Source organism: Dermacentor silvarum, chromosome 10 (assembly GCF_013339745.2).
Source record: "Dermacentor silvarum isolate Dsil-2018 chromosome 10, BIME_Dsil_1.4, whole genome shotgun sequence".
In the NCBI taxonomy this organism is placed as follows: domain Eukaryota; kingdom Metazoa; phylum Arthropoda; class Arachnida; order Ixodida; family Ixodidae; genus Dermacentor; species Dermacentor silvarum.
In genome coordinates, this window is record NC_051163.1 from 128,041,900 (window position 1) to 128,066,201 (window position 24,302).

The window sequence follows — 24,302 nt, forward strand, 5'->3', positions numbered from 1 at the left end:
TACCCACTTACTGCAGTCAACAAAAATAGTTGTTCAATTTTAGTTAATTGGGCTGCTCACAGCGATAATTATCATCTCACTTTGTGCCCCCCTAGCCACATAACTTATTTGCACAGGTGGTCTTCGCGTGCCTCCCAGTGCCTAATTTTAAGAAAACCATAAAGCTTAGTTTTGAACACCCTGTATTATCAGGCACAGCCGCCAAGCACATGGCTGTATTGGGTAACGTCCTTTTCATTTAAGCTCGGAGAAACCGATACCTGGCTTCGCTACAGGTCTTCTACCTCTTTCTGGGGTTTTACGTGCGAAAACGAGTTCTGATTATGGGGCACGCCGTAGTGCAAGGCTCCGGATTAATTTTGACCACCTGAGGTTCTTTAACCTGCACTACAACGCAAGGACACTGGCTTTTTGCATTTCGCCTCTATCTAAATGCGGCCGCCGCGGCCGGGATTCGATCTCGCGATCTCGTGCTCAACGCCTGAGCTGACTGAGCCACCACGGCGGGCTACAGGTGTTGCTCTAGCCGTATAAAACGCGGGTTTATCGTGAGAAAAAACGGTAAATTTCGGTAAATAAGAGGCTAGTATCATCATCATCATCATTGACAGAAGCTGACCCCCCCCCCACCCTCAGAAAAAACCTGGATGCACCCCTGCTCGTGTTTGCTTTAGATTTGTGTGATGATGCTTCGACATCGGGGTTCAGGTGACAAATGGGCGTTGTTTTCGATATACGTTCTCGATTAGCGGCGGAGTAGGCTTAACGAGAGGGTTTGCTCATGTTTGCTGTATCCGCCTCGAGATGGCGCCGAAGTGTATTTGCATTAATTAGCGTTAGCGTTTTGTTCCGTTCCGCTATTCTAAAACACTACCTTATACCGCGCAGTGCAGCCTTTTTTTGCGTTAGCGTTGCGTAGCACGCTAACGCTAACGTAAGCGTTTTCCGCTATACTAAAGCTCCCTAATTTGCGGTGACTGAATCAAAACACGTCGCCACGTCAGCGGTTCAACCGGCTCAATGTCTCAGCGCGAAATTACCCAGATTTTGACAAATTTCTCGACTTCTCTAAAATACCTAATTTCCTAAATCTAGGGAAATATCCCCATAATTGGCCGCATTGCTGGTGTATCTAATAATTTCGTCTTCGTATTGGGAATAGTGCTTAAACCATTTAAGAAAAGAATGTTTTTGCAATAACGCGGCGATTTTATCCCCAAGGTATTTTTAAACCTGTTTGCTTAAAATGTTTAGCTCTGAAATTGGACCAGAGTTGTGCTATATGCCAGAGACAATATACAAAAATTCTATATGGCTTAAAAAGAAGACGCACTGCCTAGTAGCGTACGGTACTTTACATCATACAGTCGCGTTGTCGCCAATGCGTATTACTTCGTCCCATTCTCTAATAAATTGTCTCCAGCGTGAAAGTGCTAGTGCGGCGTCCACACTCTCCATCTGCCTCCTCCCCACATTATTTTCTTGCCCTTTGGCCCAGTGGACAATAGGTGGCACAATGCGGTGATTCACTAGTCACACCAACAGGAAAGAAACGGTTGTCCAACGAGAAAATTTCTGTATTGATCGTGTATGCCATCCCATCCTCCCCCAACTCCTCTGCCGTTTTTAGCTGCATGCGCTAGGGACGATCGCGCATGCTGCTTCTGCGGCAGGCCTCCATGGTCGGAAACCTGTTGGCACCGGCGAGGCAGTGCTGCCGTGCGCCTCCGCCACCAGCAGAGGGCAGCTCGCGGCAGCGCCTGGCTCTCGCGCCATGCCTAGACGCATCCGCGACGTAGCCGTAGCGCAGCTGTTTGGCTTCGCAGGGAACGGCTCTCGGGACGCGGCACGGTGGTCCAGCTCTCTCGGCGCATCTACGGACGCACTCTAGAGACGTGCGGAACACGTCCGCGTCCAGTGACGGGCAGCGGCCTTGGGGAAAGCGCCAGCGGCGGCACCCCTTGCCGTCCACGTGCCACCAGGTCTCGACGACGTCTCGCCTGCGTCAGTACATGGTCATTGAACGCACGACAAATGCATTTACTCAAGGCAGCGCCAATCACACTGACACAGTCAGCTTGTGTACAGATGTTGGCTACAGCACCCCATGCATCAGTCGTTGAAAGGACGTCTCATTACATTTAGTGTGAGGACGCCTCATTACTTTTTTCATCCATTAGACAAAAGTAATTTGATAGTTTTCAATAATTCTCCCCGAAAGTTCACTGAGGGTACACTTTGACAGGACTGCGTCAACAGAATTTCCTAGCATCCCTGTATATGAGTATCTCGGTAATAGCAGGGCATATAGAGAGATTACTGCGATCAACCTGGAAGCAGAGGGCCAGAGGGCCAAATTATCGCCACATTGGTTAGCTCGTTCACATAAATGTAAGAACAGGGTTGGCGTATTAGAAACACAGATGTAAGCGAAACGGAAACTGTTACACCATTTTATCATCTCTTGCATTCGTGCTTAGCAGATGATTTGTTATAAGAGCTACTGCTATTCGATATGAAGTATAGTGCCCTGCAGAGTTCAGCTCAGCACGCCTTCCCGAGATCGACAGCGATGAGCAGAATTCCTAATATACACTTCTCCATCTATTGCGGTCGATCTGGGTTCCCAAAAAACCCTGGGCTAATTTCAGCGGCATTTTTGTTTTTCGAGTAACTAAGTGATCTCATAACATCAAACGAACGTTGCGATGTCTCAAAAAGGGGAATCTAACAGGTATAGGGTAATTGAATGTTGCCGTGTGGTCTACACTGAAGTAGAACATCGCTGAACTATGACTCACGCTTGGCATTCTGCAAAAACTGCTTTTTTGTAGCAATCCACTGCTGGAGTATTTCTCTCCATGCACTGTTGCCGGCAGCTCTCCATGGACGTGAAGCGATTGCGACCGCGGTTGCAGAGGCCTGCTCTACGGGGCGACAGCATCATACAGGCGTGGTCGCTGCTATTGTAATAAAATTCTGGTGGCCCTCCCGAGCAGAGTCTGAAGGCTGGTTGTCCACACACTGCTTTAATCTTCGAAAAACAGAGAGAAAGAGAGAGAAAGCGCAATGAGGAACTAAGGCTGTCGCAAAGATTGAAGAACGGTAAGCGGCGTTACACAACGTCCTTGACAACTGCCGTATCCTTTTTTGGAAGCCAGGTAGACGTCAGTGAGTAAAGCTGAACACTAAGCCCATCGTAAAGAGAACTTTAGAAATTTAACTAAAGTGAACCTGTTAAAATAATATATAAATAAATGCAGTAGGAGCACATTATCACGCGATTTATAAAACGCTTATTCTACATGGTGCGACGTGGAAAATATGGATGGGCTTCGCAACAAAAATTAGACGGCCATGTCGGTATCAAAACTACTCCGATTCCATTAAGACAGCTCGGCTCGGTACGAATACTGTGGACCATGAACTTTTTGCTCTCATAAATAAAGGCAACAACAACGAAAAAAAGTTCGCAGTTAACAAGCACGATGACAATGGCCCCTGAAAGTCTGCTTTCCCATAAAAGTTAGTGTAGCGTACCTTGAGGTTCAAACACACGCGAAACTAAAGAATAGGGTAAACACAAAGCAGCCGTGCAAACGAGGCGGCTATGAGTGCGCTCGAATCGAGCGGGCTCAATTCCTGCCGCAGCGGCCGCAGTTTGATGGGAGCGACATGTGAGAACGCACATGCACTCAGATTCAAGTACATGGCAAAGAATCCCAGGTAATCAAAGTAAATCTCGAGTTACTCATTATCGCATGCTTCATGATCGGATCGTCGTTTTGGCAAGTGAAACCACCTTGTATAATTTGTTTGAGGGGACAGATGATCTTTCCTGTCGTTACTTCGTATTGTTTGACATTTTTCAACAATAACAACTTCAGAACAACAGGCCAAAATACGAATCAGCACTGATATGGCACTACACTATACGCACCCTTATGTGGGAGGGCACGAGGTGGTCTGTCCCGATCCCGCTGACAGGGGCACTGTGCCACATCTCGGCGTTGCGATTTACCATCGCCTCATGCCCGCCGCCTGCAGCGTCCACAGCCTCCTCCACTTCTTCAGGCCGGGAGTCTGCGGGATTCGCCGCTTCCGCGATGGCTGCGCCTCGCGAGTGTTCTTCGCTCAGGACCGGCGTCGGCATATCGCCCGTGTTCTCGCTGGCGATGTGGGCCCCCACCAGGTCGTCGCCGTCACCGGCAGACTCCCGCCGTCCGGATTCCTTCAGCACGACGCGGTATTTGGTCACGACTGCGGCGATCACCAGGGCGAGCAGAATGGCCGTGACCACCGCCATGACCGCGACGATCCGGGTGCCGGGGCTTCCGACAACACTTTCCCCTGCATGCATCAGGAGAACATGGTTGCGCCGTAAAGTGTTCAAGGATTTGAAAGCGGTAGTTTTAGTCTTTAAATGTGCTTGAAAACGCAGCAATCAAGTAGTGCATGCTAGCGATCTAAGAGTTTAAAACTCTACGAGCATTCAATTAGCCGTAAGTTGTTCTTACGGGGCCCACAAATGAGGTACCAAACCTCCCTCTTTCGAATTTTGCTTCGGAGTGTAAACACCGGTACGTCCGTAAGACGTAGTAAACATTAATTCACTTCCTCTTATTTCGGCCTATCAGGTACAATCAAACTTCGCGTAACTTTCTAGGTTGATTATCTGGTCCGTTCGAAATTCAGCAAGGCTATGTGCTGCGGAAGTTTGCATTTGATCAGCTTAGATAACATTTGTGAAAAAAGGCGCATAAACTAGAAGGAATAGATAGGTGAAATGCTTGATGAACAAATATTCTTACAGCTTTCAACATACGAAAGCACGATGACATATGCATTAGTGTATCATCGTTTGTCTTAAAAGGAGCCTTCGTATTGGAACCATAATTGCGATATTAATTTTTGAGCGCTGATGCGTGTAAGATGTGGTTGGTTGAAGTGCTGCATTGGGCTTCCGCAGTGCGCTTACTGAGACTTTCCATGTTTCTGACAACAATAAACTTCACTTGTTATTCCGGCATTCATCCTGTGTACTTGTATGTACCTTCAAATTATTTAAAATAAATAATGGCATTTTAGGTGCGATTATAAGGCACGTCGTAGTGAGTGACTACGCCATAATTTGGACCACCTGGGTTTCTTTAATGCGCACCTAAATCTAAGTACACGGGTGTTTTCACATTTCGCCCCCATCGAAATGCGGTCGCCTTGTTGTATGTTCCGTGTGCGCTCGCTCCGGTCGCTCGTTTTCTTCTTGGTTTATTAGTCTTCCTTAAGGGCAAACAATTACGGAGAGCCGGGGTAGGCCCTTCTAAAACATATTGTCATAGTGACGCCCGCCTTTCCTCAGTATTTTATTTCTTGCGACTCCATGATTTAACGATTCGAATAGCCAGTTTCCTATTGAAGATTATTAATTTACAATACAGGCTAAATTATTGTTAGTGTCCCTTAGATAATGGCATCACTGTCGGGAGCATCACATGTGCAACATTTTATTGCAGAGTGCCCGTAACACCTTTCTATAGTAAGCGCTCAATGTGCGTAAGCGTCGTATATAGGGTGTCTCAACTATCATGCACCAATATTTAATAACAAGAACAATTGCGTTACTCGAATAAAACCCAGCGCATACCAAGCCAGTACAGTGAAGTAGTCACTAGTAATTTCTTTCGTTACGGAGATTCAATTCGGCAATTGTAATTCACTAACTCGAAACGTACTGTCCTAATTATGAACATGTCAATGGGAAAATTGTAGAGAAACACGAGAAAAACTCCCAGCTTTCTGTTGCTCAATTAGTGCTACATCAAAGTATTTTCTGAGCGTGAAAGAACCCCGGGAATATACGCAAAGTGCCTCGAGCCGCCAGTCACGCGGCAATATTGCGTGTATTGGCGGGCCCTGCACGATAACGCGGGATCGAATCCCGGCCACTGGGGGCCGCATTTCGATGGGGGCGAAATGCGAAAACACCCGCGCACTTAGGTTTAGGTGCACGTTATACAACCTCAGGTCATCCGAATTATTCCGGAGTGCCACACTACGGCGTGCCTCATAATCACATCGTGGTTTTGGCACGTGAAACCCCACAATTAAATGTAAAAGTAAAACCCCATAATTTATTTTCTCTCTCCACCTTCGCAACCCAAGCACTCCGTACAAATGGTTAACCAGCGAAGCTGAAACATGCGGCCCCGGTGTTTAGCAGTGGGTTAATCCCGACAGTGTATTGAAGCGTTTTTCAATTATTGGATTGTCACATGTAAGAGGCCGCCTGTGGCGCGAAAAGAAGGGGACGATATGAACGGAGCGTTCCTAACGGCACGAGCGCGCGAGGCGCGTGACCCGAGGTATGGTCGAGGCAGAAGCCAGGCTGAGCTGGCGTTATCGACGTGGGTCTGGGCTAGGAAGGTCGCATCGTCAGCTACGCTCTGGCGACGGGAGACTTGGAGGTTCGGCCGAGTCCGTGACGCGGGCAGTCCGAGGTGCAGCCGTCGACATCGGAGACGTTCGAGCGAGGCTCCTTGGACCAGCTGCAGCACCACACGGCATGGCCGGGCACTCCAGAGAGGATCCCCCTTCTTCGGCAGACCAGCGTGTTCGATGATCCCCGGAACGCCACGTCGGCACTCGGGAAAGGAGCTGGACGGAAGCGGCGGCCGAGCACGTCGCTAGGCCTAACCCATCGAGCCTCCCTGCCACATCGGCAACAGCGACCGGGTTAAACAGACTTCGGAGACGAGCGAGTTGACGGACCGACTTCAATGCAGCAAGGATTATGCGACGGTCGGCAAAAACGACATGGAGAAAGATCCTACAGGACTCCGGCCGGGAATATACGTGCAAGAACAACGAACTCAGTAAGAACGTTCCATTCCAGCAGCGTCACAACAGTAGGCCAGAGTTGCCAGACTTTCGTGTAGAAAACTCCCAGAACTAACGGAGGCGGAATTTAGGGCATGTTTATTGATTCACTAGGTTGTATTTTGGTGAACATTTATTTGCTTATTGTGTTTAGGTTTAGTGTGTGCTAGTTCGAGTGAGGTTTTATTTTGAGATTCTGGGTTGTGAGTGCTATTGAAGTCTGCTTGCTGTGTAGCCATGCGTTCCCCAAACTCATCTCTATTAACACCCGCACGCCTCCGAGATCAGTGACGACGTAACATAAAACACATCACATGGATACATGTTTGTGTTTCTAGTGGAACGCAAGCGCCAATGTTGGGCGGTCCTGCTAACCACGACGCCGAGTTAACTCGAGATATTGAACGCATGCGACAACGGCGAGCCGAGGAAGCGGCGTTGCGGGCAGAGCAGCGTCAAAGTGGCAATAGCGGGAACGCGTTCGCTAACGACGTCACTAACGGCCCTGCCAATGGCGCGCGCGCTTGTGTGCGACGCGGCTACTGCAAGCTTTCGCCTTTTAGGGGTGATGATAAGTGGTTCTTGAGGGAAAGGGAAAGGTTGGCGCTATCTTCTGCAGCTTTTAGGGGTGAAGCACCTTAGGGCCGAGCCTTCTCCCCCCTCGTGGTCGACCATCGTGCGTAGCTCTGGTTTGCATGGAGTCTGCTAGGGGCGCTGCGGTGCGCAAGGGCGTTCGTTCCCGACGCGCGCTCTCTTTCTCTTTTCAGCCATGGATGATAACTAGAGGCCCGATCTTTAGGCATTAAAAAAGCGCGTTTTAGGCGCCAAAATAGGCAGGCAAATCAACGTTTTAGGCCTCCAGCGTCGTAAATATAGGCACAATAAATTTTTACATAAATGCAAATAATTTCAAACGAAGACGTGCGCGACCTGTATCTACGACAGAAAAACAAGAAATGTTATTGTTTATGATGGCACAAAGGCGCCAACAGTTGAACATAGCCGTGCAATTGTCTTATAAAACTGCTAGACTAATGACAATCATTGGGCGTAATTCAACAAGCACACTGCTCATATTCATGTTCAATGGCCACTGTACTCAACCGTTGCCCAGCTAGCACAAAAGATATATAATCATTCTTATTCATGGATATTTCGCTTTGACCGTCAAAAATCTAGTTTGAAGAAGTCAACATCGAGAAGGATTCAATTGGGATGGAAAAATCTTGCTATAAGGCGGATTTTAGAAGACGTTTAAAATCGCTTGTTCTAGCAGCCTACAATTATTGATTTTTTTGTTGTTGTTTTCTTTGTTCTGCTTTTTGGCGGAAAAACGGACATTGGTTTTTGTTTTTGCTTCGCCCTGTTAGAAGAGAGTGCAATCAACCCAGGCGTGGGTGTTTGCATTGTGGTGAGTGAGCACTGAAGGGGCAGCCGCTTGCTCTTTATGGTCATAATGAAGTCCACAATAAAGAAGAAAAGTTACGCTGACCTTTCAGACCGTCAGAAGAGGCGTAGAGTTAATGACGAACTGATATCTGCCAGTCCTGTTGCCACGAGTACCGTCCAATAAGTATCATGGTAGGTTAATGAAAGTAGTAACCATGCTTCTAGTGAAGCATCCTCGCCACATGAGGATGCTCAATCCAAGGACAGTTTTCACGAAAGTGACCTTGCCTTGAAAGGAGAAAATGTAGAAGCACATGCGCCAGACATTTCTAGAGAATATTTTGTTCCACAAAACGACCCTCCTACGAGCGCGGGCATCGAAAATGGAGGTTCTTCGGACTATGCATCATCATCTGCAGAAAATCAGGCAAGTCTTTGTCCACGTAAATGTGTGGAATTTCAAGGATGGCTTGCATCATGGGTTACAAGTCACCGAATTCCGCTTGTCGCAGTTTCTGAACTTCTCCGGAAACTAAGCACCACTTTCGACGTTGATTTTGTCATCGACGCGAGGACATTGTTGAGTTCAGTCCTCAATACACTTCAACGCGATCTGTCCCTCCTGGCGAATATTGCCATTTTTCTTTGAAGGCAAATTTAGAACGCATGATTGCTGTGTTCCTGAGTCGCTGTCGAGGGTAGATCCCTTGACAACGCTCAGAGAATTTTAAATGACAATGTCAGCCAAGTTGGACTGACGGTTCAAACTGTAAAATGTTTTGATATTGTTTGTCGCAGTTTTCGTTTTGTCTGTCTGGTTATCCTGTTTTACTTTGACCGAAAGGAAAAAAAAAAGACACCGTAGTCTAGTTGCTTGAGAACCGGCTGCTGTGCCCCACGGCAGAGGTTTGATTCCATTATAGGTTGCACCAACGTTTATAGATGCAGTATCTATAAACGTTGGGTTGCACATCACTTTTTTGTATTATTAAAGCGAGTTAGGAACCTACCTACCTACCGCAAAGTGCCAAGAATGAGCCATAGAAAAGTTAGACTTTTGTTATTTCAAATTATCTTTGTAAGGTGGCGCTAGAATTATGGTAGCAGCCTCATTTTGTATTTTGTTAGTTAAATTAGCTAGCATTTCTGTGCTTCAGGTACCGAGAACGAAGCCACACTGAGTATTTTTCTGCATTGCAGCAGCGTGTGTCGCAAGAAGCCGCGACGTATCATAGCGGCTACCTGACAAAGCGAGGAGTGGCGCGACGGCTCATCGGCGTCATCGCTTGCGCCGACGCACTCTGAGCAGCCGAGCGGACTGAGACCCCCGCGCAGCTTCCCTCCAGATTGCGTAACTTCTGAACCCGCCGTTACATTCACCGTTATTTTTGTCAGGACCAGCCGTTAAGTTTCTGACGCGTATTCGTTCATGAACTGCGGAGCGCCAGACTGCCTTCCACACCATCTTTGCTCACGTAAGTAGTCACTGCCACTTTGACACCTGTCGTGTTTAATTATTTACGGTTTTCAGGCGGGAGTTTTAGGTGGAAATTTTAGGCGGTAATGAAGTTTTGCAATGATAGCGCCTTGATTTTAACTGGAATCTCTAATATTGTTTAAGAGGCATGTTTACGTCTGCGTACGTTTCTTTTATTGCGTGCGTATTCAGCTTTGCCAAAGCTGTCTAAAATTACCTCTGTGACGTTTCTTTGACCATTGATCGTTAGGATGACGATGACATTCCCGTTTGGCGCAGAATGATGAGACGTGCTACGATCTTCGCGTAGCCACAGCATTCTTCCGTCAACGCTCTTGCGCGAGATCACTCGTGTGTTTTTCCGAGCGTGAAAGATGCCCGCAAATACACGCAAAACTGCCGAACGACTGGCCGCTCGAGGCAGTTTGCGTGTATTGGCAGGCAACTTTCACACTTGGAAAACACTTTATGTAGCTCATATTGAGAAACAGAAAGCGGTATCAGGGGTTTCTCATGTTGCTTTACAATCTTCTCATTGACACTTTTCATCTAACTATAGTAATTGAAAAGTTAATCAATTAGAACTAATTACCTAACTAGGCGGAATGCAAAAAATAATCTGAGTATCTCCAACATTACCTTTGTTCTGTCCTGGTACGTGGCACTTGCATATTTTTAAAGTTTGGCTAAAGTTAAATGAAACACTCTGTATGTAGTGCACTGTTGCCTTGTTTTTTGTAACATAATCCGACAGTGTAGCTATTTACAGTATCTTTTTTTAGGATACCTAACATTTTTTGGCTTCAGTCATGCAAAAAATAAATTTTGAGGTCGCACCGGCGTTTTCTTTTTGCAAGTCTGTGCAGTAACAAAATTCTGTTAAAAAAAGAAAAATTCCAATATACAGTTGTAATAGGCACTGCTGTTACATTATAAACATAGCTACTCCGAGTTTATCAGCGTAACAATGAAGAGTTTTTTTGTAACTTACTATGCAGGCACATACCTACGTGCAAGAGAGAAGGCGCGTGAGGGTGAAGACACCGATCATGTACCCTCTACAGGTGCCGAAAGGGGCAGACGAAAACGCCGCCGCCCAAAGGGCCACCACGAAACTCCTGAACTCAGAGAACCCAGGTAACTGTTATTTCATATTAAAGTCGTACGAATTAAATTTTCAGCGTGACACATATACAGTCGTATCTCGATAATTCGAACTCGAAGGAGCCCGAAAGTTTGTTCGAATTAAAAGAAGGACTTATTTCTGAAGTATTCGTGCACCACAGCATGACGTACGAACTGAGTCGTTATATATCACGGCGCGCAAGCAGATGGCGAGTAGGGGCCACGATACTGCCCACGTCGGCCAACGCTCGCAGAAAACGATGCTGTAGGGAGCGGGCGGCGCCAGCACGGCGGCGCCGGGCGCGCGCGGACACGTCGAAAGTGAGGGAGGAGGGCGTCATGGAAGCGGATTTGGCTTCAGCAGAGGTGACCCCGTCGCTTCGGTGGCTCCCCTCACTCTCCCTCTCAACTCCCTCGTAGCTCCCCCACCTTCGACTGTCTCCGTGCGCGCCCGCCGCCGGCCCGGCGCCAGCTTAACCCTCTCCCTTTCTTTTCCTGCCGTTGAAGCGAGCGTTGGCCGGTTGCAGGGGCGTAGCCAGGGGGGGGGGGGGTTGGGGGGGTTCAAACCCTCCCCGAAATTTTTTCCCCAACCCCCCCTTCCCTACTTACCCACGTTTTTTTTTTCGTCGCTTCGCGCTGACATAATTCATGACACCGGTGCTACTATCACAATTTCATTTGTGGGCGCTTCTGTTTGGGTTGGTAATTTACAGAGAATCATGTCTGAATATAGAAAAAAACTGTCACAGTGTTTGTTAAGGCTTTGACACTCTGTGAAGTTTTGGGCGAGAATGTGGCGGCCATATTCTGAAGCAACAAATGCGCAACAAATGAAGCAACAAATGCGGCAGCCGCATTTTAGATGATGGCGAGAACGCTCGAGGCCCGTTTACTTAGATTTAGGTGCACGTTAAAGACCCCAGGTGGTCAAAATCTCCGGTATACATTTTCGCCGCTTCCCTTCAGGTGCCGGTTAGGCCGCGCTCGCGCAGGATCTTAGGCTACGTTCACACTTGGTCTCGAAGCTGTCGGAAGCGGCAAAATCTTGCAAAAATCCGCCCGCCTAGAGGCGGCAAAACAGGCAGAAAAACAGGCTTCGAGCCAAATTGGTCTCGGGCCGATTTTTTCGCCATGGCGAAGCGGAAACGCGGCGGAAAGTCGTTCTGCTTCACTGGAAGCTACACTAGCATGTAAAAACCGGTCATAAAATTGAACATGGCACCAAAAGTGCAGGCTGTAATGCTGGTCGACGCGATAAAGAACCAGCCCTTGCTCTACGACAAGAGTGGCACTAAAACGTACTGTCAGCAATACTCGCGATAGTATTTAACGTCGCGCGACCGGAGGTGCGGCAACGAAGGCTTGGCGTGACCCAACTTCTCGCGCTTTTGCAAAGCCAGGCGAACCCACCACCACCGTTTCCGAGGTGTCCGCGTCTTCCGTTTATTCATTGTCCATTTCTAGAAAACAAGTAGGTAGAAGTATAAAAGCCATTTCTTCTTCCATTTCCATGGCAGACAATAGTTAGGCAGATTCCTCGTTGGCACTCCATAATTCTCCTCGCACGTGTACGGTATGTTGCAGAAGTCGCGGGGTGCTTTTCTCGTCGCGACGATAGATTGAGAGCGTAGGTCTCACGTAGGACGCGCAGGCTTTGGCGAGCCCCAACACAAGGGCCAGCCCGGGTTTTAGCTGTGGTGTTCCCGTTGCCCCTTTGGTGTCCTGGAGGCGCCGACAATATGAAATGATGAAATGTTATTACAACTTGTAAATAAAAGCTATTAAAGAAATATTATCACGCCTAGGCACAAACCTGTGACTCAGCGCTACCGCGCCCTTGTGAGGAGAATTACGGAACGCCAACGACGAATTTACCGAAGGTCGCAGATGACACGCGAAGTTGCGTAAAATGATCACTTTTGATGACGGTACGTGGGTCAATGAATGAACATACCGCTCGAAATAATGCGATAATGAGCGCCACCACGCCGACAAACGTACGCAGACTAGATGGATCTGGACGAAAACGGCAGCAACGGCCGCGGCGTTAGCAAAACAAATGTGAACAACGTGGACAGGCACGGAAAAAATTTTCCGGCCGCTTTGGCCTTTCCGGCCGCTTTGGCCTTTCCGCCCGCTTTGGCCTTTCCGCCCGCTTGCCGCTTCCCAAGTGTGAACGTAGGCTTGGTCTGCGCGAGAAACGTCTCTTTTTTGCGAATGCGCCCCTACGGAAGGCTGGTAATTACTGGTGTTGTTGAATCCCAAACCAGCTATTACGGAAGGCTGGTAGTTGCTGTTTTGTTGTGGAATCCCAAACCAGAAATGTACACACGAAGGGGTTGATGACAGCAGTGAAATTCCACCGACTCGCAACAGAATGCACGAAACAGACAGCCGACAAGCATGAATTACTGCTGTGCGCAGTACAGCGTGAGTAAACTCTTGTTGCACGCGCTGACAGTTCTCATCGGAGTTCACGCGTCCTGAGAAATTGATTATGTGCACTATGCACTGAACAAGACTGGAGTTCATCCCTGCATCACTAGTACACCAATCAGTCGAGATTCTGTGAGGTACAAGGCCGCTTCCTGTTTGCACCGGCGTAAGTGAAGCAGAAATGAGTGGCACGCACCACTTAAAATGCGTACACATGCCATATCTATGCTGTGCGGTGAAACATTCTGTACAATTCTGAATCTGTTGACGTAAAGGCGATGACGGCTGCACGCTCGCACAAAGCGGAAGACACAGCGGCCCATGCACTTGCCGCAGGAAATGCAACCCTCTCGTATGAGGGAGCAGGGCGACGAAAGCTTCGAAAAAAAAATCCTTACGCGTTTTTGCGCGTATTTAAGTTTTCTAGCGCAAAGACGCAGCGAACAAGCTATTGCTATGGGAGTAGGTATAGGCTCCGTACAGTCGAGTTTGCGGCAGCTCTGGCGCCATCTAGCGCAGCGACGCAACAGTGTTGGGAAGTGGGCGCCGCAGCTCGGCCGGCTCGATGAGTATTCTTTCCCGCGCGCTACATTTCGTCTCGGCCACGGTTGAAGCCGTTTTGCTTTGTTCACCAGCCTCCTTATTTTTTTTTATACGTCTTGCGACAGTGCAATGGCTTGCGCTTCATCGGCAAGCGTCGGAGGTGAGAAAAAAAAAAAGGCAAGTGGAACCGGCGATACTGCTGCGTAAAGGGCTGTCACAACCACGAAGGCTAGCCCGGGATAAAGTTGTACAGGTTTCCTGGCAAGTCTTATGAGATCGAACGGCAAAATAAATGGATCGCAGCTTAGATGAGAGTAAAGTAAGTCAGCTTTTTTTTTATATTTGTGAGAAGGTTTTGTTCTGTATAGCGTGCTACACATGCGCGTTTCACAGCTCGTTGTGCGAAGCGAGCGGCCATGGCCAGCTGCTGAACATTTAAAAGAAATTTGTCACGACTTTGCTGATTTGACGACTGCTTGCCGTTGTCTTAGCATTCGGTATGATCAGCATAGCACTGGCATGTGCTATGAGCAATATTTTATGCCAAGGAAGATTATTTTGTGCTGGCGAGCACGAATTCGACGATCCTCGTTTCGGCCGCTGGCGCTTGAGAGGCGCGGTTTCACATGGTGCGATTTTTCTTGTGATATACATTTGCGGTGTATCATTGTAAAAGCAAAGCGCGTATGCAAGGAAAGGAATTCGCAAGAGAAATCGTATCTTGTGAAAGGGGCCTAATGAGCCTCGATCATTGTACATGATGAAAAACGAACATTCGCGTCATGTAAATTAAGATCGCCTAGTTAATAAATCTCGTTTATCAGCGCAGCAGGTGGCTCCGACTGGGTCTCAAACGAGTCAACGAGGATAGCATGGTCACTGCCACACGATACAACAATCCGAATCGTTTAGCTCACTCGACATGACTGTGCTCACGACAGCCTACGAGTGAGCGTGTAGCTAGCTGCACGCGGTCCAGATCGAGCTGTATGACAATCTAAAGTAACAGTGTGACAGGGGCATCAAATGATAGGCCGCGGCGTACAACGCGCCGGAGCGAAATGAGGCATGCATTGCCAACAGTGAGGTGTCGATTAAAAATCGGTCAACTACAACGTTTTCAGGGTGCCAGTTTAGTGACTTCAATTTTAGTATAACAGTAAGCTTTACTCATGTGAAGGATGACGTCGTATACTTGCTTTCCCTGTTGCGAACGGCACTTCGCGTGAACGTCCACGCCGTCCACTTCTTTCACACAAGCAACATGCGAAGCAGCGTAGAGCTTGTCTCCGCTGGTTAACGCTGCACCGTGCAAGTAATCGTCTATTCTTTTAATAGGCCTGAACCCCGCAAAAACTATTTGTGCCATCACAGAGGGCCACGCTTGTACTTTCACGTACACACACGCACAAAAAAGAAGGAGGATCGCGGATATACGTGCGGCTTTCCGAGGCGTGTATACGTAGTTCCGAAATCTTGCTGTCTTCCCCCCTTCCCAGTTTCGCGCCGCCCGCCACATGCGACGCTGAGCATCGCGTCACCGCTGTTGCGCAGCAGCGCCGCCTGTTGACTGTACGGAGCCTATAGCCTGGTCACACGTGCATTTTCACGCGTGTAGCCCTCCTTGACTTGTGAAAGGCACTTCGCCCCGACGAGGACGACGCCATCTATGCTTAACGGAAATTAACAATTAATGATGTCTTCTCCGATCGCACGGGTCGTCTCAATGATGCGTTTTCGAAGACTGGTCCATTCAGTGGCGCGATGAGAGACCGTTGCCCCAAACGCCCACTGTACCTGTCGTCCTTACTGTATTTACTGAGCTTACTTTACTTTTCACATAATTTCTTCACAAGCACACACACACGTGAAGGGGGGGGGCGGTCCCATGTCTTTGATATACATGTATATCATGGCCATTTGATTAAACTACCGATATTGATTATCCATCACGAGACGTAGAGGAAAGCAGAGGCTTGCCCCCCCCCCCCCCCCGGTCGGGCCGGTGAACCCCCCCCCCCCCCCCCGAAAGAAATTGCTGGCTACGCCCCTGGCCGGTTGTGAGCAGTTTCGTTGGCCGGACTGGGCCTCCGTCGTTGCTTCCCTCTGCGTCGCAGCCGCAGCGTTGAGACATCGACTCGAACACGCGTGTTACGGCGGGACGACGTAACGGCGACCTTGCCATTTGAGAGAGAGAAATTTACGCCGCGGTTATTTTTCTTTTATTGCGATAGAAATTATATGGGCACTCCAAGCGCATTTTTGCCGCCGTCGTCGTCGCCGTGATATTCCGTATAAAGTGCAACGGCGATGAAATCGTCGCCACGCGCCATGTGTGGGTTTTATGTGTGGGCTCATTTCAGTGTAAGTAATAAATTGCATATGCAAGCACTCTAGATCATAATTGATTTATAAACTAAACGAGCTTAACCTTTAACCCATTGCGTAACTATAAATGTCACCAAGGTCAAAGTTAGTGAAACTGGGTGGAAAATTACGGCTTATGTTTCCACCTTGTGTGTGGATGACTCACTGTTTTTGTAAAAAAATTCTTTACAAGTGCTTGGCAATGTTATTGTGTGGAGGTTTTCAAACAGGCAAGTCATAGGCGTGCAACATTTTAGTGGTTTCATTACAAGCGACTGAAGTTCTTACTGTATATGCTTGAAGCAGCCGTGCTGCAAATAGTCGCTGTTACTCAAGGTTGCACTCGTCTGCTGTCTTTTATTTTTTAAGGAATCGCAATATATTTGCTCAATTTGAAGTATGCGATGTGTTTGATAGACTGGTGTTTAGGTATATGTTCAAGCCTGCGCCATTTCTGAATTGGCTATGTGATCTGTGGCAAATAAAATTGGGGTGGTGTAACAATGCTGTCACACTGAAGTTGTGCCTTTGCAGAGCCGCACTTACCTCTTTTCTCGTACAACATTATCAGAAATGCATTATCTATTCCTTTCTTTGAATGCTAATTGGCACCTACTTCGCACATGTTTAGGAGGCTGCTGTCATCTACCAGTCGCCAACTAGTCAAGACAACAGCCTCCTGAAAGCTAGCAAAATAGCCGACACTTACGCTGGTTGGCGATTGTACCTGCAACACCTTCAGTTAGATGTAAAGTATGTCTTCAAGGCAACAGAAGGGAATTTCACTTGTGATCGGTTAATGTTAGAACCATGTTAATGAAGGTGGAATGCTCGAAAACTGTGTGATTGGACCAATATATTGTAGTGCTGCCCATTGCCAAAATATATTGCAGTGCTTATTGCCAATGCATTGAAAAACTATACGTTCACTAAGAAAAGTGTGCTTCAATTAACATACGTTTTACACATGCCTAATGTTTTTGCAGTAAGAAGACCTGCTGAATTAAGGAGCTACAGCCCAGCAGCCTGTTCGAAACCAGGTTTATCAAGGTCAATACCTGTAATGGACGTTACTCGGAGGCACTCATATTTAATGTTGATTGCTAGCTTGTGTAGTCGTGTTTACTTTTTGCAATAAAAAATGTTATTGCTGTATGTGTTTCGTGTATTGCACAAGCGCAAACCTGCATGCCGCCGGCCGGCGAAACGCCGCAGGGGCATGTGAAGAGGGAAGGAAAGGGAGACGAGGGGGGCGCTAGAGGGGAGGGTGAAAGAAAACGGATGTCAAAATCCTGATTGTAGCAGGATTCAATCTATTTTTTCAATGCTTCTAATGGTCTTACAAAATCCCATTTCAAGACAGGATTTTTCGAAACTACTTTAAGCAGGATTCTAGAACTTCTTGCAATAGTCATATCCGCCGGACATTAGCAACGATATACGACCGTTTATCGCCTTCTAAACGGACTGCACGGATTTTTTAGTGCGTCTTTCAGACGTTCATTTAGTCTTGGCGAATCGGTATGGAAGCAGTTTTCTATCGCTTTTGTGCTAGCTGGGTGCATAGAGTGAAACAAGCATGAAAAAGAATACTTGAAAGCTGGGAATACTGAATAAAAAAGCGGTACTTTATGTCTGACTGACGCAATTAAATTAAGACACAACAAAAACAGACGAATAATAAATGCACGACAGACTACAATTTATTAAGAAATTAACATGTTCTTACGTGACGACTGTTAGGTGCAACTCTGGCAATTTTCTCATATGAAATGACATTATCTGAATTGTACAGGTAAAACGCCCCAACACTGCCAAATAAACTTCCGCCCATTTGAAGTACACGTGTTTGAAGAAATATGTTTGGAGAGCACACGGAACGTAGTCTAAGAATCAATGTGAAGATTGTGGAAACAATAGCCAACTACCACCATCTCCAGATTTTTGATTTCAAAATTGTTCCTCTTGTCACTGAGAAAGATCTTGTACGCTGAGAAGGAACGCTCGACGGCAGTGAACACCTTAAAAAGTAAATTACAAACAAAAGAAAAGCCGCGTGTCCATCACATTTTTCTTTCTTCTTTTGCTCGTTACTCTCCTTTCCCCTGACGGCTCTCCGCGATTTCGTTTTCGCCAACTGCGGCGCGTCCCATTTCACTGCTGCTAGCCGTTGTATTCCGAAAGTTGGTTGAACTAGATGACTGGGTTGAACCCCATAGAGTTCCGAACAGTCAATGTTGCCCGGTAAAATGAATAACGGTCTCTAACTGCACTCTAAAGCAAAACTTGAGGCCAAATAGTGTTCATATAGGTGCCGACATTAAAAATAGGCATTTATAGGCATTTAGGCACAAACGCCAAAATAGGCATTTATAGGCACTATAAAAACACTATAAAAGCCGTTCTTAACCTCTAATTCATGCTCATATATCAAAGTGGGGCGATAGGAGCGCAAGGAACAAAAAAGTCATTTGCCTAAAATCCGGTCTCTAATGATAACGGTTGCTTCTGATAACGGCGCGCCCGCTATGGATGAAAAGGCGAGAGTGGTGGTTCAACTGCAAGCGGAGTCGAGGGCTCGCAAAGCTGCCGCAGCAAGGCGACGCCGGCATGCGGAACCAGCTCGCGATGTTCGCGCTTGAACCGAGCATCGGCGCCACCATCCTCAGGTAGAGAACGCTTCCGGCGTTTTACCGCCGCTTCACGCGCTCTCGCCGCCTCTGGGTTCGCTTGCCAGCGTCGCCGTGTTGCTGCACTGATCAAAAGGCAGTCTTAATGAAGGGAAAACGAAGTCCGCATCTCAATACCATATACGACCAATAAAGCAAGATTGTATATACTGTACACGTGTGTTGTCACTCATTTGCATGTTTGAGTGGGCAATGTACGGGGGATTCACGGTTACCCGAATGATCCCGCGGTGCTTTGCCCACTCATCATCATTCACTTCGTGTTTTTTTTTTCTCTCCTGGCTCAGCGTGCCGCGGAGAGCAGTGTTGCCAGGTCGGACGAGGCAGTAGCCCAAAATTAGAGAAATGTAGCCCAAATGTAGCCAAACACAAAAAGAGAGCAAAATATTTCGTTGCCAAATGTAGCCATTCTTATTGGCAGTTGTTTTGTATATAAATTTTAACATTCAACTATGGGAATGCTTTTTTGCACAACCCGTTGTAACCAAATGTCCTCCGCCATGATGGTCGACATCACGCTTGCACACAGAACACTTTTAGGGGCGAAGCTCCTTATAGCGGCACCCGTTCCGTCCCCGTCATCGTAGTGGTAGTGTGTAACCAGTAGTGTGTAACCAGTCTGAGAAAAATGAGAAAAAAAAATTCCCTAGTTGTGTCCGTAGCGCGGAATCGAACCAGGGACCCCTCGCTTCCGAGCGCGCGGCGTTAGCCCACTACGCCACGAAGCGGACATGGACACACGCACCACGATGGCAATAAATACCCAACATTAACGAAAGGCCGCGTTTCTAGCGCGTTTCTAACGCGTTTGTGCTAGCGCGTTAAGGCCCGTGTAAGAAGCTGGTGTAAGACGCTGTGGCCTCTCCGCCTTACCTTCAACGCGTTTCGAATGCGCTGCCCAAAGCGGGGGCAAGTCAAGTGCAAGTCGAGGAGCGTTTATGAATACGGGGGGTATACTCTCTCAGCAATCATGTGATGGCGTCGGCAAACGCGGTGCACGTTCCGGCATGTGTAAATGGCTGCGTAAGACGCTGTGGCCGCTCCCCCTTACTAGAGAGTACTGCACGTTTCTAACGCGTTTGTGCTAGCGTCCCCTTAAGCGGGAGATCCGATGATTCCCTCCGGAGCTTCGCCCACTCATCATCATTCACCCCGTGGATATGCTGTGATTTTTGGTTTGCCCGGAAAGCTCTCAAGTTCCAGCGAATCGCTGCAGAGGGCGAAATCATAGTGCTTTTACTTTATGACAAATAGAACTGAGTTAATTTTTTGTTATATGCAGTAATTATAACTACGAACTCTGTTTTTTAGCTCGCGTGAACGCAAAATAATCTTCAGCATCATTGAGCTCTCACGTGACCCATCCCCCCTGCCTACGGCGTAGAAAAACTTCAGCTGTCCAGCGGTCTGCGACGGTGACGCACCCACGGCTTCATTTTTACGAGTCAAAACCAGTACATCGCGCTATGATATCTCGCGTTATTTGTCTAATCGTCCTATCTTGCTTTCTCGCTTATTAGATTCGCCCAGGATACCTGGGACACACTCTATATAGTTTCCATTTACATCAACCTGGCCGCCATCTTGGGTCTCTAGCACGCCAAGAACATGCGTTAAAAAGAAGTGAGACAACAGATGGCACACACTGTCTCAATCACTATAAGCGAAGCTTTAAACGGTTGCTGCGCTTAACGGCACTCCATTGTGTGACACGCGCAGTCGTTTGCGGCGACGAGCACGTCCCGAACGTAACTCGCTTGGAATGGCAAAAGCCGCGACGGCTCACAAAGAGCAAAAGTCAACGACAAATTGATAATAGTGATAATCCTGTGAAAACCGATTACTGTCAAAAACCAAACCATGTTGATATGCTAATAATTACTGGGGTTTTACGTGCCAAAACCACGATATGATTGGGGGGCATGAAGCAGTGGGGTCTCCGGACTAATTTTGACCACCTGGGGTTCTTTAGCGTGCACATAAATATAAGTACACGGGTGTTCCTACATTTCGCCTCGAGCCAGCAGCGCGACACCTCACCTGCTAAGCTGACACACTGGGTGATGTTCATCTGACGTGGCTCACTGATGGAATCGTGGCAAACATGATTCAATATTAGCACAAGAAGTACCTGAATCTGTCACGTTACGGGTAAACCATCTATAAGAAAACGAACCAGGACCCAAATTGGGCTCGGAGTCTTGTTCCCATTCTTTTTTATACTTTCTCGCATACTTGACCCACTTCCCCATGGTTCAATTCTCGTCTCCGAGGAGGATTCGATGTTAAGTCTAACCTATGGAAATGAACCTCTAATGTAAGCACAAATAAAAACTTATTTCTCAGAAAAAGGAGAATGGCAGTAAAGCTTAGCGTGAGAAACGTGAAGCAGGTCGAAAGCTGTGCCCGGCGCGATAGTTGACCAAGAAGCCATGGCCATGAACACACTGGAGCGTGTCATCTACCCGTGCTTCTTTCATGTCGGCGCCACGATCGCCCGACCCTATTTTATTGCTCTCTGAGCATAGCGATGTTAGTACTACTGTGTACTGTGAAATGGTCGAGAGCCCGATGTGCGACTCCTGTATGTGCGAGGAAACCATCGAGCACCTATTGTGTACCTGTCCTCACTACGACGTACAACGCCTCTCTCTCAGGACAACTTTAAACCGACTGGACTGGATATCGTTCTCTGAGTCAAAGATACTCGGATCGTGGCTACACCCGTCACTGGCACAAAAAACGATGCGTGCATTAGTACAGTATTTGAAGTGCATCGGTTTAAGAGACCGCCTGTAGTGTCCCTGTACATCGTCCTACGTGTACTCAATACTCATTCTCTCCCTATTTTACTCTTTCTGTTCCCATTTTGCCTTACCCCTAGTGCAGGGTAGAAAACCGGACGCTCTTCTGGTTGACCTCCCTGCCTTTCCTCTCCTTGCTCTCTCTCTCTCCCTCTACTCCCAGGCTCATCCCGATGCCCGGGGATCGGGTGTCGCACGGTGAAGCGCGATGTAAGTTTAAGTACATCAAAGAACAAAGCCACCGACTCAGTCAACGGTGCAGAGGATGGAGGGGGAGGGGGGGGGGGTGGAGGGCATTTCGCGCACGCACACACGCACAGGCGGGCCTACCGTCTCAGCCAGCTAAAACATAGCCATCGAGATTTGTTTCTACTCGCTCAGAGCGACCTGTGGAGCGTTGATTAGGGCACCACTTATAGCCCAAACAAAGCCAAGTCGCTAATTTTCAGTAGCCAAAATATAGCCACGTAGCCCACTCGTCCAGGTCGACGCCAAAATGTATTTTCCGTAGCCCAATTTGGCTATATATAGCCAAACCTGGCAACACTGGCGGAGAGACGCTAACGCCGTCACTAACGGCCCTGCCAATGGCGCGCGCGCTTGGGTCGACGTAGAGAACCACGTAACTGATCGCACAGCCAATGGAGACGTTTAGCGAAACATGGGACGAAGGGTTTTTCGATTCACCTAGCCATATACAGTTTTCGCTATAACGATTATGTACGGGGTTACCCTCCTTTTTGTTGCAAAATATGGACTAAGGGTTGAGAAAGGGAAAAGCACAAGCCTCAACCCGAGTCTTCCGCCTGAAGTAAACTATACTTCCTGCCCAACTTCTTTTGAGCAGGTTGTTTTGCATTTACAACTTTCATCGTAAAATCAAATGTGATTGTGCTTTTGTTGTATATTAGCACCGCCATGATGGCTCATTACAGAACTCACCGCGACCAGTCACTGTCGTCGATCGCCGGAAGCTCCCTCTCGCGTCCGATGGCGCGCAACGCCAAGTCTACCTTGTGGCTGCTGTCGTCCTCCTCGGACGCCGAGTGTCGGTGGAGGAAGTAGTGCTTGATCTCTTCCGGTATCCAATAAGGCGCCAGGCTGCTGCATTCGGAAGTGGCGCCGTCTGAGTGGCCGCTGTTCTTGGTACTGAACGACGACGCGGCGCCCATGGTCAGTGAGACACCGGATACCGCGGCCGTACTTAGACCACCCCCAGTTACGACACCAGGAGACGGGAGCACTGGAAGCGGCGGAAGAAGTGGATGGGGGCGGTCACTGTGCCACTATCTTCAAGGGCGATCAGGTACCATTTTGTTGATTTCAGTAAATTAGTTATTAGATAAACAAATGCTGTCAACGAGGATAGCCACGATGTCGCCGCTCGCTTTGAGCCCGTTCTCCCCGGTGCCACTGTCCGGGTAAACTAATACTAACGGCAGCTTTGATATTGGTTTTGACTATGCCCAGCAAGAGAGAACTCAGCTTTTTCAATGTAATTAAGCTCAGTTATAGCACATTCGAGTTCTCTTAAGCCGAGCAATAACATTGGCGTTGGCGTAAAGTACAGCCTTCGAAAGTATGGGTAGCCATTGCTTTCATAACAGCCAAAGGCGAAATTGCAGAACTCATTCCAACTTTATACGCGCCGAACTTTACACTCGACGAACATTTGCGAAACGTGCAATGGTATGAAGTTGGGCCGAATTTAAGCAAAGTAGAATGCATACATTACTAGAAAAGTTACGACGCTGGGAGAGATGTGACGTCGGACGAAGTCCCAGCTATCTACAGATACTCTTCGCTTGTGTTAGCGGGTTTTATTATATGCCTTTATTTGTTTATTTTCCTACCAATCGCACAGCTTCAACCTTCCTTCGTCAACTTCATTTCATTCCCATCAACGGCCAAACTAGACTTCTCCTTTTTAATCTCATCTAGAATATTTGCCCGATTCGCTCTCTGAAGGGGAATAATTGTTATACACTCAACGGTAACACGACGTTTCGGGTAAATGGCAATTCCCGCTTTTGTGAACCTTTCTACAGCTTGCAGGTTTGCGCAAAACTGCATTTGCCTTATTGAGTGTTCCTGTGCTTCGAGTTGTTTATTTATATCCAACGCGCCGCGATTAGTTAGCCCCCTGGTGAATTCAGATGATAGCGCAACAGAACCACGTAGGCGTTGGCCGTCCATGCGATGCCGTTACCAGTACAAGTTTTCTTACAGCTGGGAATCTTTCTTTCTGAGAAGCCCGTGTGGGTTTCCGTATTAGTTTCGTTTCACCGTCATGCTGAATTGAAAATGCCCTGTTTCTGCCTTAACGTTACGATTAGAATTTTCGGTAATCATTGGTGTCGCAATGTCTCTAGCTTTTTTAACGCGGCAGCGTTAAGGGCCCCTGTCGCAGAAAATCCTGTGTTGGCGTCGGCGTGGGTGTCGGCGTCCATGGCTGAAAAAATTATCCCCAACCACTCTGACAGCACAGGCGCTCCGCGTGGCGCAAGGTGTTAGTCAAGGAGAGAATCATCCTGAACCACCCCTAACCGCGCAGGCCCTCCGCGTGGCGCAAAGTGTTACTGAAAAAAAATTTGA

The 24,302-nt window shown here is 47.9% G+C and overlaps 1 protein-coding gene across 1 annotated transcript; it reads right to left on the reverse strand.

The window, feature by feature from the left end:
* Positions 1–4,014: 4,014 nt before the first annotated feature.
* On the reverse strand, positions 4,015–22,919 carry LOC125940910 (uncharacterized). Its single transcript, XM_049657579.1, has 2 exons — positions 22,650–22,919; positions 4,015–4,350 (listed from the first exon to the last, which is right to left on the reverse strand). The coding sequence occupies exons 1-2, from the start codon at positions 22,877–22,879 to the stop codon at positions 4,203–4,205; spliced, it is 378 nt and encodes a 125-aa protein (XP_049513536.1). The 5' UTR covers positions 22,880–22,919; the 3' UTR covers positions 4,015–4,202.
* Positions 22,920–24,302: the final 1,383 nt, after the last annotated feature.

Bases quoted from the DNA above. Each gene is read 5' to 3' on its own strand.
- LOC125940910 (XM_049657579.1), bottom strand. From the start codon at position 22,879: ATGGGCGCCGCGTCGTCGTTCAGTACCAAGAACAGCGGCCACTCAGAC. The intron at 4,351-22,649 runs GTGAGTTCTGTA...TGATGCATGCAG, and splicing joins GACGACAGTGACTGGTCGCG to GGGAAAGTGTTGTCGGAAGC.